Here is a 12451-nt window from a genome sequence, read left to right as displayed (position 1 = left end):
CTACTCATCTTCATTAAAAAAAAGGACAGCAAAACTAAAAATAATTTACTTAGGTTAGTCAAAAAAATGGAGGTGAAACGCACTCATCTAAATAAAAAATAAACGGCTATACTCATCCTCGGAAAGACATTTTGGGGATAATTGTATTCGGTTTAGCAGAAAATAAAGACAAATGAGCAGTCAAAGAAAGAAAATATAAATTAAGTGTATTATTCCGAGTAAAAAAAAAAGTTAAAAATAAAGAAAAATGTGCTCATAAAAAAAAAAATAAAGCAAAAATGTAATCAGAATTATTGTGTGACTTTCAATAAACTAACTTTGCAAATGTCCAACAGGATTTCTCAGCATCTCATTGGCAGCCCACACGCTCTTCTTGGCGGATAATTACCCACGCGTGCCCCAAGTGACGTCGAAACTCCACAGACGGACTTAAAGTGCACTTTTGTTCTGCGAGGATCAAGTCATGTCGCGAGTGAAAGATATTTTCTTTGTCTTATCATGGCTTCCCAGTGGTTAAAGTAACCCCAAAAATGGGGGTTGCATCTCCAATGCAATACATAGTGTCATTATAAAGTCTTTAACATGCTGCTATAATCCGAGTAAAGAAACGGAATAAGGCGAAAAAGAGTGACATCCCGTCTTATTTCAAGAGCCTTCAATCAAGCCGCCGCGGATAAATTACATTTCTGTGTGTGTGTGTTTAGATGTGTTTGACGTGCATCTGTAAATACTTTGCTGGTGAAGAGATGAGGCGCAGGCGTGCGGTTTGTCTCGTCGGCAGCCGCCCGCCCAAGCTGATGTGGCGACGTGGAAATTGTATAGTGGCATTGGAGAACACCAAAGCACATGTTGTGGACCGATGAGATACGATGCGAGGCGTCAGTTTCTTTCTTGACAGCGTCTCAAAGAATTAGCGCAGCGTTTTTGGTGCTGTTGCTTCTGATTCAATCCGGATTGAATGATATTATTCGGAAAATCTTGGCGAGGGGGTGGGGGATCTGCTACGATACTTTCTGAAGGAATGTTTCTGTTTGGCCACGCCAAAGAGGAAGACAAGCAGAGGTGTGAACCCGTTTACTAGACTGAAATCCCGAATCACAGTGTAAACGTCACCTTAGGACAACCGACGAGATAGAAAGCTTCTTTTCTGTATGACAGACACACGCTGGGTACTGCAAATGCCATCCCGTGTGGCAAGTCTAGTGCCTTTTCCATGAGCATGTCAGAACACAACTTTTTTTTGACTGTGATGCCAAAGCATAAAGTGTCAAATTACAAAACAAAAGGGGTACTTTTTTATCTTTTTTGGGGGGGAGCGAGTTTGTCTTACAGCTCATCCCGTGCCGTGCTGTCCAACGGCGACTGCAACACGTCCGAGTTCTGAGCTTCGGTGCTGAGCTGCCCCTGCTCGTGAGTTTTACCCGAGCGTCCTCGGTCCCAGTCCGTGCGGATCTTGTCGTTGTCCCACACGGTGGACGTTTCCGTGTCGCTGATGTATCCCGAGTCGCCTGTGTAATGGGTGGGGTACACCAGGAGGGGCTCCGCCGAGAAGGCTTTCAGGTCACGCGTTTCGAACTGCTCCATGTAGTCGGTCCTGGGAGGAGGAGGGGTGGGAGATCCAATTTGAACAAATAAGCACAAAATCTATCCTCTGCCAGTTGTTCACCCACAGTAATATTTGTGCAGCGCGAATGGAAGCGACAAACTAAACAGTTGTTTGTTTACATTCAAATGCGAATGATGTCATCCACGTTATTACAGTCTTCCATCTTGGTCGTTGCTTCATCAACGAATGGATGAACGAAATGAAAGTTGATTTTGATGTCAGTGAGCCAACTGAAAAATTTGTCTGTGTAAAAGTGTAAAACTCACTTACACTGGATGTTTATTGTACATGATGGGGAGAAACTCGTCCACCGGCAGCACCCGCTTTAAAGGCTCAGCTCTTAACAGCTTCTCGGCTCCCTGCAGGGATATCAAGTAACCCAGAGTCCAATAGGAATAGTCGGCTTCCACCAGGTTATGGATGTTGGGCACCGCTTTCTCCGAGTGGTCCACTTGCATTCGCTTGCGGCCGATGTAGCTGGCAAAACAAGAGCGAGATTCGGAATCCGGGCACCTATGTCATCTACTGAGTTTATTTAGATCTCCGATTGAAAAGTTTCCCCCCACAAAATTGCTGACTTAAGATTAAAAGTCTTTGAGGGTCGGCGGGGAGTAAAAAAAAATGGAATCACGCTCACATGAGATCCCAGTCGAGTCCCTCATCCTCAATTTCATTCATCAGATACATGAGACGGCGCTTGAAAAAGACCTCGAAGCGCAGGTCGTCTTCGATCACCAGAGAGGTGAGCAGGCCGCGCTCGACGATCTGACCGCAATTTCAGAAATCGCAATCAGAATGTCCATGGATCACGTTGATGACGATCATATCACAGTTAATGGACTGGGTCATGGCTTGCTGACCTCTTTCCAGATGTTGTAGTGCGAAAGGAAGCATCCCAGCTCTCCTTTGGTCAGCGGGCGGCCGTGATAGGGGTCGCTGTACCCGGGAAGCATGTGGATGCCCATCGCCTGAACGTCACTGATATTCAAAGCCCTTCGAGCAGACAAGGGGGGAAAGAAAATGAGTTTTCGTGACGTAGCTTTTTTTAATTGTACTAATCTGCTTCTGGCTAATCCGGCATGTACTATGGAAAAAAAGACACCATCGGGTCATGAATTTAATCTCACTTTCCGTCGACAGCCTCAGTGACCTTGCAGTCAATCTCCTGCTCGTGAAGAGCTCTCAGCATGCGCTCCCTGCGGTCAGTGCGCCTCCGGAGGTTGATCATGAAGACCTTGCCGCACAAGAAGCACTCCTTGCAATTGCACATTCCGAACCACAACAGCTAATAAAGGAGTTCGGGAGTAAACGCTATTAAGGTTTACAGGTACTGCTACATGGATGCTAGTTTTATTCGCCCACCTATGGCATTTTGGATTGCATGTTTGCATTAAGCTAGCAGACTTTCACAATGCTCTTCGTTCGAGGTACCACTCTAATTGAGCAGGGAAGCATGCTGAGGGACAAAATTGTCCCCGCTTACCTCATCGAAGCCCAATTTATCCGGGTGTTTAGAGGGAGCGGGAATATACTTGGACGGCAATACCGGGGGAAGTCGTACTACAAAGACAGCAGGTGCTCCTGTTAGTTGTCCGTTTAGCGCAGCGAGTTTAGCAGACTTGGTACTACTCACTGTTCACTTCCAGCAGGCAATGCATAAAGCTCTCTGCTTCATCTTGCAAGGTATTGTGGGCGCGCAGCGGCACAGGGATGTAGCCGTATATCTCTCGGTTGCACACGAACATCTGCACGTCTGTTTGAGGGCAGAGAATGACACGGTTAGCGTAAAACAATGAAAGCAAAGTGCACAAACCGTAAGAAGCACACTTTGGATATTTTTAACTTGGCCCATCTCTGTGCGCTTGGGGAAAAAAAGACATTTAATTATCCATCCGAAGTGAGTGTGTGAACGTCACAGTTGAAAAAAGTTTAGGGGAAAAAGGGCATTTTGTGTACTTGGCCTTCACCTGCCATCCGAGCTGAGTAGGCGAAGACAATGATGTCATCGAAGGCCCAGTTGTACTCAGGGTGCGGCGGATGAAAGGCCAGCTGCCTGGACGCCTCCTTCCGCAGGTCTATCAGGAAGGTGGAGTGCACCATTGGCACCGCAAAACAGCCCTTTCGCACACGCTTCCTCATAGGGATGTAGGCCGGCGTGCGCTTGTAGTAGCCCTGACGAAGAAAAACGGGGGATCAGTCCACGAACGCTCATCATTGTTGTCAGCGTCCAAAGAAGAACGTGGCGAGAACCTGGCTGGTCATCCCACACCAGAAGTTGGAATAAGCCGCCCGGGAATCCAGCATTGGGGCGATGACTGTCTTATTCTCGCTTATGAGATCCCAGAGGACGTTTGGGTTGGTGAGTAGGTTGTCACAGTCCATCAGCTGCACAAGAATTGAACAGTATGTGCGTCAAATTTCAGAGTGCAGTTTAACTTTGGAGACGGAAATACCCGCTGGTGTGTGTGTGTGTGTGGGGGGGGGAGCGCTACGGCCACCAGAGGGCAGTATAAGACATATAGCACAGATAGAGAGAGAGAGAGAGAGAGATAGTCTCTCTCTCTCTCTCTCTCTCTCTCTCTCTGCTCACAACTGTGGAATTTGTGGTAAAAAAATTATACATCAAATTAATTTATGGGGGTATGAACAGCTTAGGTATTTTACGACTAAAGTAATGATAAATAATAGACAACAAATGAGGGCTTACAGCACACACACACTCTCTTTTCTGTACCAGAGGCCAAAGTCTCGTGACATCTGTAGCGCAATAAACGCGGCAAAGCTTCTGGATGTTACATGTGGCTAAATTACACCCCAAGCTCAAAAGCTGCAGTGAGCAGGCAGGGCTTGGGAGTACAAATAGAAACATGCAGAGGTTCATCTTTGTGCCACTGCGAGGCAACATCGCAGATGAACCACACCAGAATCGAAAGGCGGCAGACAAATATGACAGCGTCCAATTCCAATTTACAGTGCCAAAAATGTCCCTGTACTTAGCCGTTGACTGTGATTGGACTACAAGATATACCACCGTGGAGACTTTGATCTTTGTATGACATGGAAGACTTTTTTTGACTGGTTTAGTCCTACTTGGCTGCTTTTCTGACTTCCAAGCAAGTGGAGACATTGCGTTGTATGTGGCATACAGCGTGGGATTGCGAATCCCTGCGCATGAACAAGCATGCTGTGGCCTTTTTTTCTTTCTTTCTTTTTTTTTTTTTAACAATCAATTTCTAGTTGTTGTATTTCTTTCTACTGCGCAAGGTACCAAGAAATGATTGAACGAATTGTATGAGTCCGCCTTTATTAAATCGACATACCATGAAGTAGTCAGCCCACATCTCACGGGCCGACTCCAGTGCAACTTGCCGCAGCTTCATGACGTGGTCGTAACGGGCATCCGGCCACTGTTTGGGACTCTCTTCGTCCTCGTAGTGACTGCAACAGACATCCGGAGCTCATCTTCAGTCTCAACAACTTCAGCAAGCACTTAGTACAAATCAACCAACCTGGGCTCCTCTTTTGGCCTCCACTCCACATAATGGTAAAGATTCTGCACCTTAACTAGCCAGTCACGCAAGATGGCCGTGGTGTTGTCCTCGTTATGATCGGTCGCCACCCTGTCAAAATGTAACGGTAAACAAGATCTAAAAGGTTACAAGAAGCAGAAAAAAGGACATCTCTAGAAGTTGGGTAATGGGATCACATTGTGTGCAAGCTGTGGGAATGAGGGCAAGTGTTAACGATACAAAACAAAAAGCTCAACATCTACACATTTGAATGTGACGGGTAGTTGCAGGAGTTGCATCACCGTGATGGCAGTAAGCACGGGCCAGTTAGTCTTGGTTTCAAAACCACAAAACTTTCTATGGTGCTACATACAGTATACAAACTGTTTTTTTTATAGTCATCAGTGACCCAACTTCTCCGCAGCTGAGCTTAGCAGACAAAGGACGCTACATTTACGAGAGTTTCACCATTTACTTCTTGACAACTTTAAGGACATTAAGATACTGTATTACTGCTAGCGCTAACCGGCTAACTAGTACGGCTAACATCAGTTTGTTTAGGTCACAAAGCTAATGAGCACATTAGCAGCTCCCCGTTTTCTGAGAAATACATAATTTCACTGTTGAACTCCATTTGTAATCTATTTAAAAAGTAAAATCCAATACTTTCAACATAATACATTTTAAATCTGTATTTGTAACACAGTGACGCCATGATAATTTGGCTCACGGTTAGCTTACCAACATGACCTGATAAAGTCTCAGGCCTCTGAGCCAATCGAGAAAACTAACGATAAATGAATTGCTTTTTCCAAATACAACACAACGGTAATGAAATAGTTTCCGTGAAATCAACCGCTATAAAATTGTGACTTCAAGAAAAGGAACTATGTCTGTATCGCAGCTTAATGAAAAAAATAATTCAGGCAAACTAATTGCATTCTTACTCTGAAGAGTCCACTAGCAGATGTGCACATGGTTAACTTGACTTTGACATTAGCTCATTTACTGTACTCACTTAAACAACCAGGGAAGGAGGAGCTGGGGTCAAACAGCCTGAGCTGCTTTGGTAACCATGAGCTCGACCACCCCCTCACAAAAGAAAAGTTCGAACTCACGACCTTCAGATTATGAGACTGACGCGCTGCCTGCTGCGCCAACAAGGGTCCCCTCTTCATTACATTATATTGTCAAGTAGCTGTACTGAAGACTCGTGGGCGAAATAGGCCTTACAAATACACCCCCTCCCAAAAAAAAAAGGCCAGTCGGTTTTTGAAGGCAATGTAAATGCACGAAAGCATCAGTGAGTGCTTGTCTTTTTACATTAACACAGTGTGCTACTCACTCTATAAATGTAAAATGTTGGGGGCAGGGGGAATGCTGAACTCAGCATTTTCAAATTTTTACTTGCTGGGAATGTTTTTTTTTTTAAGATTTCCGATCATTCAACATTCACAAAAAAAAACAAACCTGTTTACGCATGATAGCATTGGAGCAAACGTTTGGCTCTCAGCATTCTCCTAAATAGCAGTTACTTCCTCGCCGTCTGTGGATGAATGCCAGGATTCTCGCCGTGTGAATGTCGGCAAACGCACTTTTCATGCTTATTCATTCATTTGGAATATGCTAATGCGGGAATGTTTCTGTGTGAACTTCCTGACTCTTAGCATTAAAATGAACTTGTGAACTTGTCTGATCAAAAGGCAACGACGTGGGGTACCTCACGCCATTGAACCCATTTTGTTCACTCTGTTTATATTCCCCTTGGCTCAATTGTGAGTGATTTATTGTTATATTGGCAGACTTATTTACAAGTAACGGCATGATCAAACGATTCCAAGTTCCCTCTGAGCCATTAGTTTTTCTCTGCTGCAAAAAATGAACAAAGTCAGGGTGCAACAATTTCACATTGAGTCTCACTGTCATTTCCCACATGAGCACTTATGTCCTCCCTCACTAGTTCCACAAATAATTGTAAGCTACAAAAAAGCAAATGCTTCATGGGTCTTAATCAGCATGAACCTGCTTTTATTTGGACTTTACAGCATTAAACAAGGCAGCGTCAACACACTGAATAGCTCCGAGTTGTGTTACGGGCCAATTTATTTCTTCCTATGGACGATATCCAGACAGTATGGAATGGGACAAATTTCTCAGGAGTGTGTGAGAACACTGCAGCAGCTCCCTGTAAAGCTATCGCTCGTCTACAAGTCCTCAAACATGACACGCAACCTCTCTGCTCCAATAAATGTTTGTCCAAAGCCTGTTGGTGGTACATTCACAAGTAGCTTTCATTTTTGGGGGGGCCTTGCGTCTTGCGTATAAAGCTTCAAATGTAGAAACAGAATCCATTGCTGATGGCTTGCAAAAAAAGAAGGTCTCCCACATATGCATGTGTTAACAACACGACACAGCTGTATGGATAAAACTGTCATCGCTTGAGGGCAGTTTTGGATGGCCACCAAAATGGGACGGGAGGGGGCAATAGCTTGGCTCGAATGAATGGAGCCACATAAGGTGAAACTGGTGTGTAACAAGCATACCTCCTCGGGGTTTAGGTGCGGGTGGGCTGTTGCGGCATGTTGTTAAACTCAAAAACGTGTACCGCCCCTCACTTTTGCTTGAGAGAGAACTGAGAGTTACATACAAATTGCGTGTAAGTAAGTGTTTAAAGACCCCGTAAAGTAAATTCAAAGCTGTATTTAGAAATGCATTATACAAGTTTGAAGGCAATTCCTGGAAAAAAAAAAATACATGCAAAGACTTGACTCATTCACTCCCAAAGACGTTTTTAAACGTCTTTTCAGACTTGGTCGAGAATTGGCTGGTATTGAATGAGTTAACAATGTCGTACTGAATTGTTCAGCTATTGCGCTCGAGCATTTTGCACCATTTCAGTTTTCCAGATTTTTTTTAAGCATGGCAAAAACAGTGACTGAGTTGAGTATTTTGTCGTCTGGAACGCCCCCTTTTTGTTATTTAAGGGAAAGTCAAGTCAAAAATGTGTTTTAAAAATATGTTCCAAGCATCTTAGCAGTCTAAACGTGGTATTCTGATTAATATGTGTTTGTAAAATATCAATTGAGCAGAAAAGTCCACCTGTTTTTACTCATCTCGGGGGGCTGCCATTTTGCACTATGAGGTCATTTTCAGTCGGCAGCAAGTGGCGGGTACAAAGCAAAAGCTCAGACACAGAGTAAAACGGGTAGATTTTTCTGCTTAATTCATATTCCACAACATTAATCAGAGTATCGTGTTCAGACTGGTGTGATTGCATCGAACATATTAAGAACATTTTTGAAGTGACCTCCGCTGTCATCAGGATGTTTTGGTGTGAATGCTTGCCTCTCAACATTCAAACAATACCCCGAATGTCAACACGCATCAAAGTGCACTACTGTTATTGCTATTAGAGTGCTCCATTAACCTGACATGCATGTTTTTGGAATGTGGGAGGAAACCGGAGTACCCGGAGAAAACCCACGCAGCCACACGGGGAGAACATGCAAACTCCACACAGGAAGGCAGGAGTTGGAATTGAATCATGCACCTCTGCACTGTGAGGCGGACATGCTAACCGGCCGTCCACCGTGCCGCCCTGATTTGCAACACTCAAACAAAAATACCAATAGTTTTTTCCCCCTCAGAATGAATTATACATTGGGGAAATGTTTTGTGTTAAAATTGCACTCAGGACAAAACAGTTACGGGACATTATGCCATAAGTGTGAATGCTCATCTCTCAGCATTCACAAGCGTGTAAGCAAACTGTGGGATGCCCCTGACTATAAGATCAACACACATCTTAGAAATTAATCCCTGTTGAGTTAACGCGCTACTCCTTATCCTGCGATGACTGGAGATGGCTGCGCATCACTGGACACCCAAACACTCAACCCCACCCCCGCTCGCCTCCACGTATACAGATCAATGTACATCATATTCACTACATACACACGTGGTGCACAAGAGCACAACTTCATGCAGAATTTTTACAGCCGCTCATGAACATCATACCTTCCACCAAAGCATGCACTTTTGAAAATATTTATGTTGGGAAAATTGCCAACACTTTATAGAGGTGCGGGGGGTTCTCTCTCACCACACGGCAATGCGTTCTTTGGGGTAGTCGAGGCGCTCCACGGAGCCCAGCACGTAGGGCAAGGAGTGCTCCGAGTTGCGGCAGATGAGGGCGAGCACGACCCGGGGAGCCAAAAGTGGTGATTCGGGGCTCCAGCGCTCCTCGGCGAAGTAGCCCACGGAGGGCGTGCAGAAGCCGCACAGCAAACACAGCAGAGCCGAGACGACGCCGTGGCTCATGGCGATTCCTCGGATGGAATTGGTCTGCATAAATAGATGTGAGTGGTGGACGGTGGTGCACACAATACTATCCGCCTCGGCTGGGTGCAATCTTATAAACCGGGAGAAAAAAAAGATATTGTGCTGTTGTAGCGGAGCTGCAAAGTTGGGCTTTAAAGGGGAGGACGGCGTCATGTTAAAGGGAGGGAGGGGAGAACTTTGCCACTGTGGGAAATCAACCATTCATCGCAATCAATATGAGCAACTTAAAAGGATCAAGAAGGTAGTCCAACACAGAGTGTCTCTTTTGCAAATTTGTTTCCTGCCATTTTTTTCTTAACTACCTGAGGGGAAAACAATTTTGACAGGCATTATAAAGACAGTTTTCACCAATTCCATGTTTAATGTAAATTAAGCAACAGTACAGATACACCCACAAGTCACTATTAATTTAAAATTTGTGAATTCCTTGTCAGGTATCTGTTGGACAGACGTGAGGCCATCGGAGTTGCCGGTAACGTTACTCAATAATAGCTGTAACTATGAGTAACTAGTAATGTAACCCATTACGAATATAGTAGTAGGAGGAAAGTTACTATTCAACAACTTAGCACATTATTAATGAGTGTTGGCAAAATGCATCTATTCTCAGAAAAGGTGAAAGCCACAGACAATCTAACACACTACTGTTCATTATGGAAAATAAGAGTATTAAAGAGAAACGATTTACATCTTCAACGGTGAAGCATTATGGGATGATGTCATCTACGCCTTATCACCGGGAGGAGTGACGTCACGTATTTGCCAAGTCACGTTTGAAGCACTCTGCCATCTCACGTGATGCACACCGAGAAAGAAAGTCACTATGCTGAGTTTGCAACAATAAAGATGAAAAAATTAAAGTTTGCTGTACACTCCGTACTGCAGACAAAGTGTTATCTAGCTTTAAAAATAACAACATCAGCTTCTTCTCTCCTTCTCTATTTGGTCTAGAGAAATAAATCACTGGGAATGAAAAAAAGGATTCCAGTTTCTTTGTCATCGGAAAGCGTTAAAGTTTGGCCCCAGAACCGAGCCTCTCCACCTTCAACGTTAAAGCAGCGGCGGCGGGCTCATCGATGAGCCACAACAGCTCCCCGTTAGTCGGGTGGACGCGGGCTGCCGGAAACGGCGGACCCTCTCGTCCCTCCAGAACCTCCTGCAGGGAAATAATCAATACAGCGCCACATCAACCCCTCAGTAATCGAATACAATAGTAAATTGATTTATAATCGCTTTGTTGATTTTTTTTTTTGCTTTGTGCTACATATACACCGGCACTCAAGTAAGGAGAAAAAAAATGCAACTGAAATATGGTAACATTCGCCAATGTACTTTCAGCAGTTTATTGGACGGGATAAGGAGTAAAACACTCAAATGCGACCGGAAGACACACCATTTTGGTCACTGAATGAATTATGCAAGTAAGTTTTCGAGATCATCTGGTATGGTAATTGCATTACCTTCAAAACAGGCGCTTTGCTGCCCCCGGTGGACACAAAAGTAGCGCAGCGGGCAGCGTTCACAACTGGAAATGTCATGGTCACACGTTCTGGCGGTGGCTTGGGAGAATCGCTGATGGGAGCCACGATCTTCTGGCTCTCCTGGTCACAGGGTGCGAGCAAAAACAGGTAAGCCACATCCACAAGCATGTTTTTTTTAAAGTGATAAACATAGAGCGCAGTTCCCACCTCTAAAAGAGGGTGTTCAGGGAAGAGGGAGCATGTGTGTCCATCTGGCCCCATGCCCAGCAGAAGCAGGTCAAACACGGGAATGTCGTCATCGGGAAAAGCCTGTGCAAGATTGGACATAACACACTAAACCGTAAAAATAAATAATTCTGCAAAGTCGTACCACACATTTCTTTGAAAGGATGATGAACCTTTCTCAGTTTGCCAGAGTAATCCTCAGCACACTCGCTCACTCCGAGTGAGAAGTCAATGGCCAAGATTGCATCATCTGGGATGTTGATTTTGGAAAATAAATGACTCTAGGGACAAAAAAAGAGAGAGAGAGATTTTTACCCTGGATACAATCAAGCAAATACATATCTTACCTTGTAGAGGCCATAGGTGCTCTCAGGGTTGTCAAATGGCACCACTCTCTCATCGCAGAAGCCCACCACCCATTTGCTGCAGTCCAGGCCTGGCACAGCAAGCAGCTCCTTGGCGAGCATGGTCACCAGACTCCCTCCAGAGAGTCCCAGGGTGAACCTGCCCCGGGAGTTGACCGCTTGCTCAGCCCGAGAGGTCACCAAGTGGGCCAGCGCCGGGCCAAGTTCTACCGAAGTGGGGAACACCACCACTCTCCTGCCTGCCATATTGTCTGTGAGGGCAAAGGGGAATTTGAGCAATACTTTTTGTGAGCAATCGTAGTTTGTCAAGACCTCATGATGACATTTCATTGGAACAAAGGCCAGCTTGAGCATTTTTCTTCTTTCTACAGCACACTTCATGCTCAAGGCAACTCAATGCGCTTCACACGATCAAAAGCACAACAAAACAGAATTACATGGTGAACAGGTGTGCTGCTTAAACTCACGTTAAATTAGTAAATGCGTTTTCAAATTCATTCAATTTTTACAGAAAGCGATATGGACAATTCCATTATTAAGAACCACAAACACAAACTGAAACAACTACATCGTCTAATGTTAAAACAGCCTGTTCTGTACTTACTCAATACAGTATCCGCAATCGTAAACGCTAAGGATTTTCAGTCGGCGACGGTAAAAATCACTTCCTGGGATGACTTTCCAGCCAATCACGTGTCGGTTTTAGACCGCTGTGCATTATGGCCATTGTTGTCTCAAATTAAAACAAGACAAAACATATCTTAGCAAAGCATTTAAAAAGACAACAAATTAAACATTCCAGAAAATGTTGTCGTATGTGACTTTATTTACTGTGGGTGTGTAAGAGTGTACGAAGAGGATTTTAGTCTTAGGTACTTAAATCCCGGAACAAATTTCAGTAGCCAATCATATTCTACATTTACT

At 44.5% G+C, this 12451-nt stretch overlaps 2 protein-coding genes across 3 annotated transcripts; both read right to left on the bottom strand.

Moving 5' to 3' along the window:
* Positions 1-1312: 1312 nt before the first annotated feature.
* On the bottom strand, positions 1313-9657 carry colgalt1a (collagen beta(1-O)galactosyltransferase 1a). Its single transcript, XM_052048414.1, has 12 exons — positions 9218-9657; positions 5116-5226; positions 4927-5044; positions 3857-3991; positions 3574-3778; positions 3240-3359; positions 3090-3166; positions 2734-2840; positions 2467-2599; positions 2244-2371; positions 1877-2083; positions 1313-1594 (listed from the first exon to the last, which is right to left on the bottom strand). Exons 1-12 carry the CDS (start codon positions 9655-9657, stop codon positions 1327-1329), a joined length of 2049 nt encoding a protein of 682 aa, XP_051904374.1. The 3' UTR covers positions 1313-1326.
* A 128-nt stretch (positions 9658-9785) lies between these two features.
* Positions 9786-12264, bottom strand: pgls (6-phosphogluconolactonase). 2 transcript variants are annotated; one of them, XM_052048433.1, is made up of 6 exons: positions 12128-12264; positions 11510-11778; positions 11336-11443; positions 11145-11246; positions 10917-11057; positions 9786-10612 (listed from the first exon to the last, which is right to left on the bottom strand). In XM_052048433.1, exons 2-6 carry the CDS (start codon positions 11771-11773, stop codon positions 10466-10468), a joined length of 762 nt encoding a protein of 253 aa, XP_051904393.1. In that variant the 5' UTR covers positions 11774-11778; positions 12128-12264; the 3' UTR covers positions 9786-10465. The 2 variants fall into 2 exon arrangements, with proteins under 2 accessions (XP_051904393.1, XP_051904394.1); XM_052048434.1 differs by having other exon boundaries at positions 12132-12228.
* Between the last annotated feature and the right edge of the window lie 187 nt (positions 12265-12451).

Source organism: Hippocampus zosterae, chromosome 17, assembly GCF_025434085.1.
Source record: "Hippocampus zosterae strain Florida chromosome 17, ASM2543408v3, whole genome shotgun sequence".
In the NCBI taxonomy this organism is placed as follows: domain Eukaryota; kingdom Metazoa; phylum Chordata; class Actinopteri; order Syngnathiformes; family Syngnathidae; genus Hippocampus; species Hippocampus zosterae.
The sequence above is the reverse complement of the archived record's forward strand: the minus strand, read 5'-3'. Positions and strand labels throughout refer to the sequence as shown.

What these genes read in the sequence shown, in the direction of transcription:
- colgalt1a (XM_052048414.1), bottom strand. Translation starts at nt 9,657, where the DNA reads ATGGTTGATTTCCCACAGTGGCAAAGTTCTCCCCTCCCTCCCTTTAAC. An exon ending in GGTGTGGGATGACCAGCCAG is followed by an intron (nt 3,779 to 3,856) that starts GTTCTCGCCACG and finishes TTTCTTCGTCAG; the next exon opens with GGCTACTACAAGCGCACGCC. An exon ending in ATAAATTGGGCTTCGATGAG is followed by an intron (nt 2,841 to 3,089) that starts GTAAGCGGGGAC and finishes TTGTGCGGCAAG; the next exon opens with GTCTTCATGATCAACCTCCG.
- pgls (XM_052048433.1), bottom strand. Translation starts at nt 11,773, where the DNA reads ATGGCAGGCAGGAGAGTGGTGGTGTTCCCCACTTCGGTAGAACTTGGC. An exon ending in ACTCTGGCAAACTGAGAAAG is followed by an intron (nt 11,247 to 11,335) that starts GTTCATCATCCT and finishes AATCTTGCACAG; the next exon opens with GCTTTTCCCGATGACGACAT. An exon ending in CTGAACACCCTCTTTTAGAG is followed by an intron (nt 11,058 to 11,144) that starts GTGGGAACTGCG and finishes CCCTGTGACCAG; the next exon opens with GAGAGCCAGAAGATCGTGGC.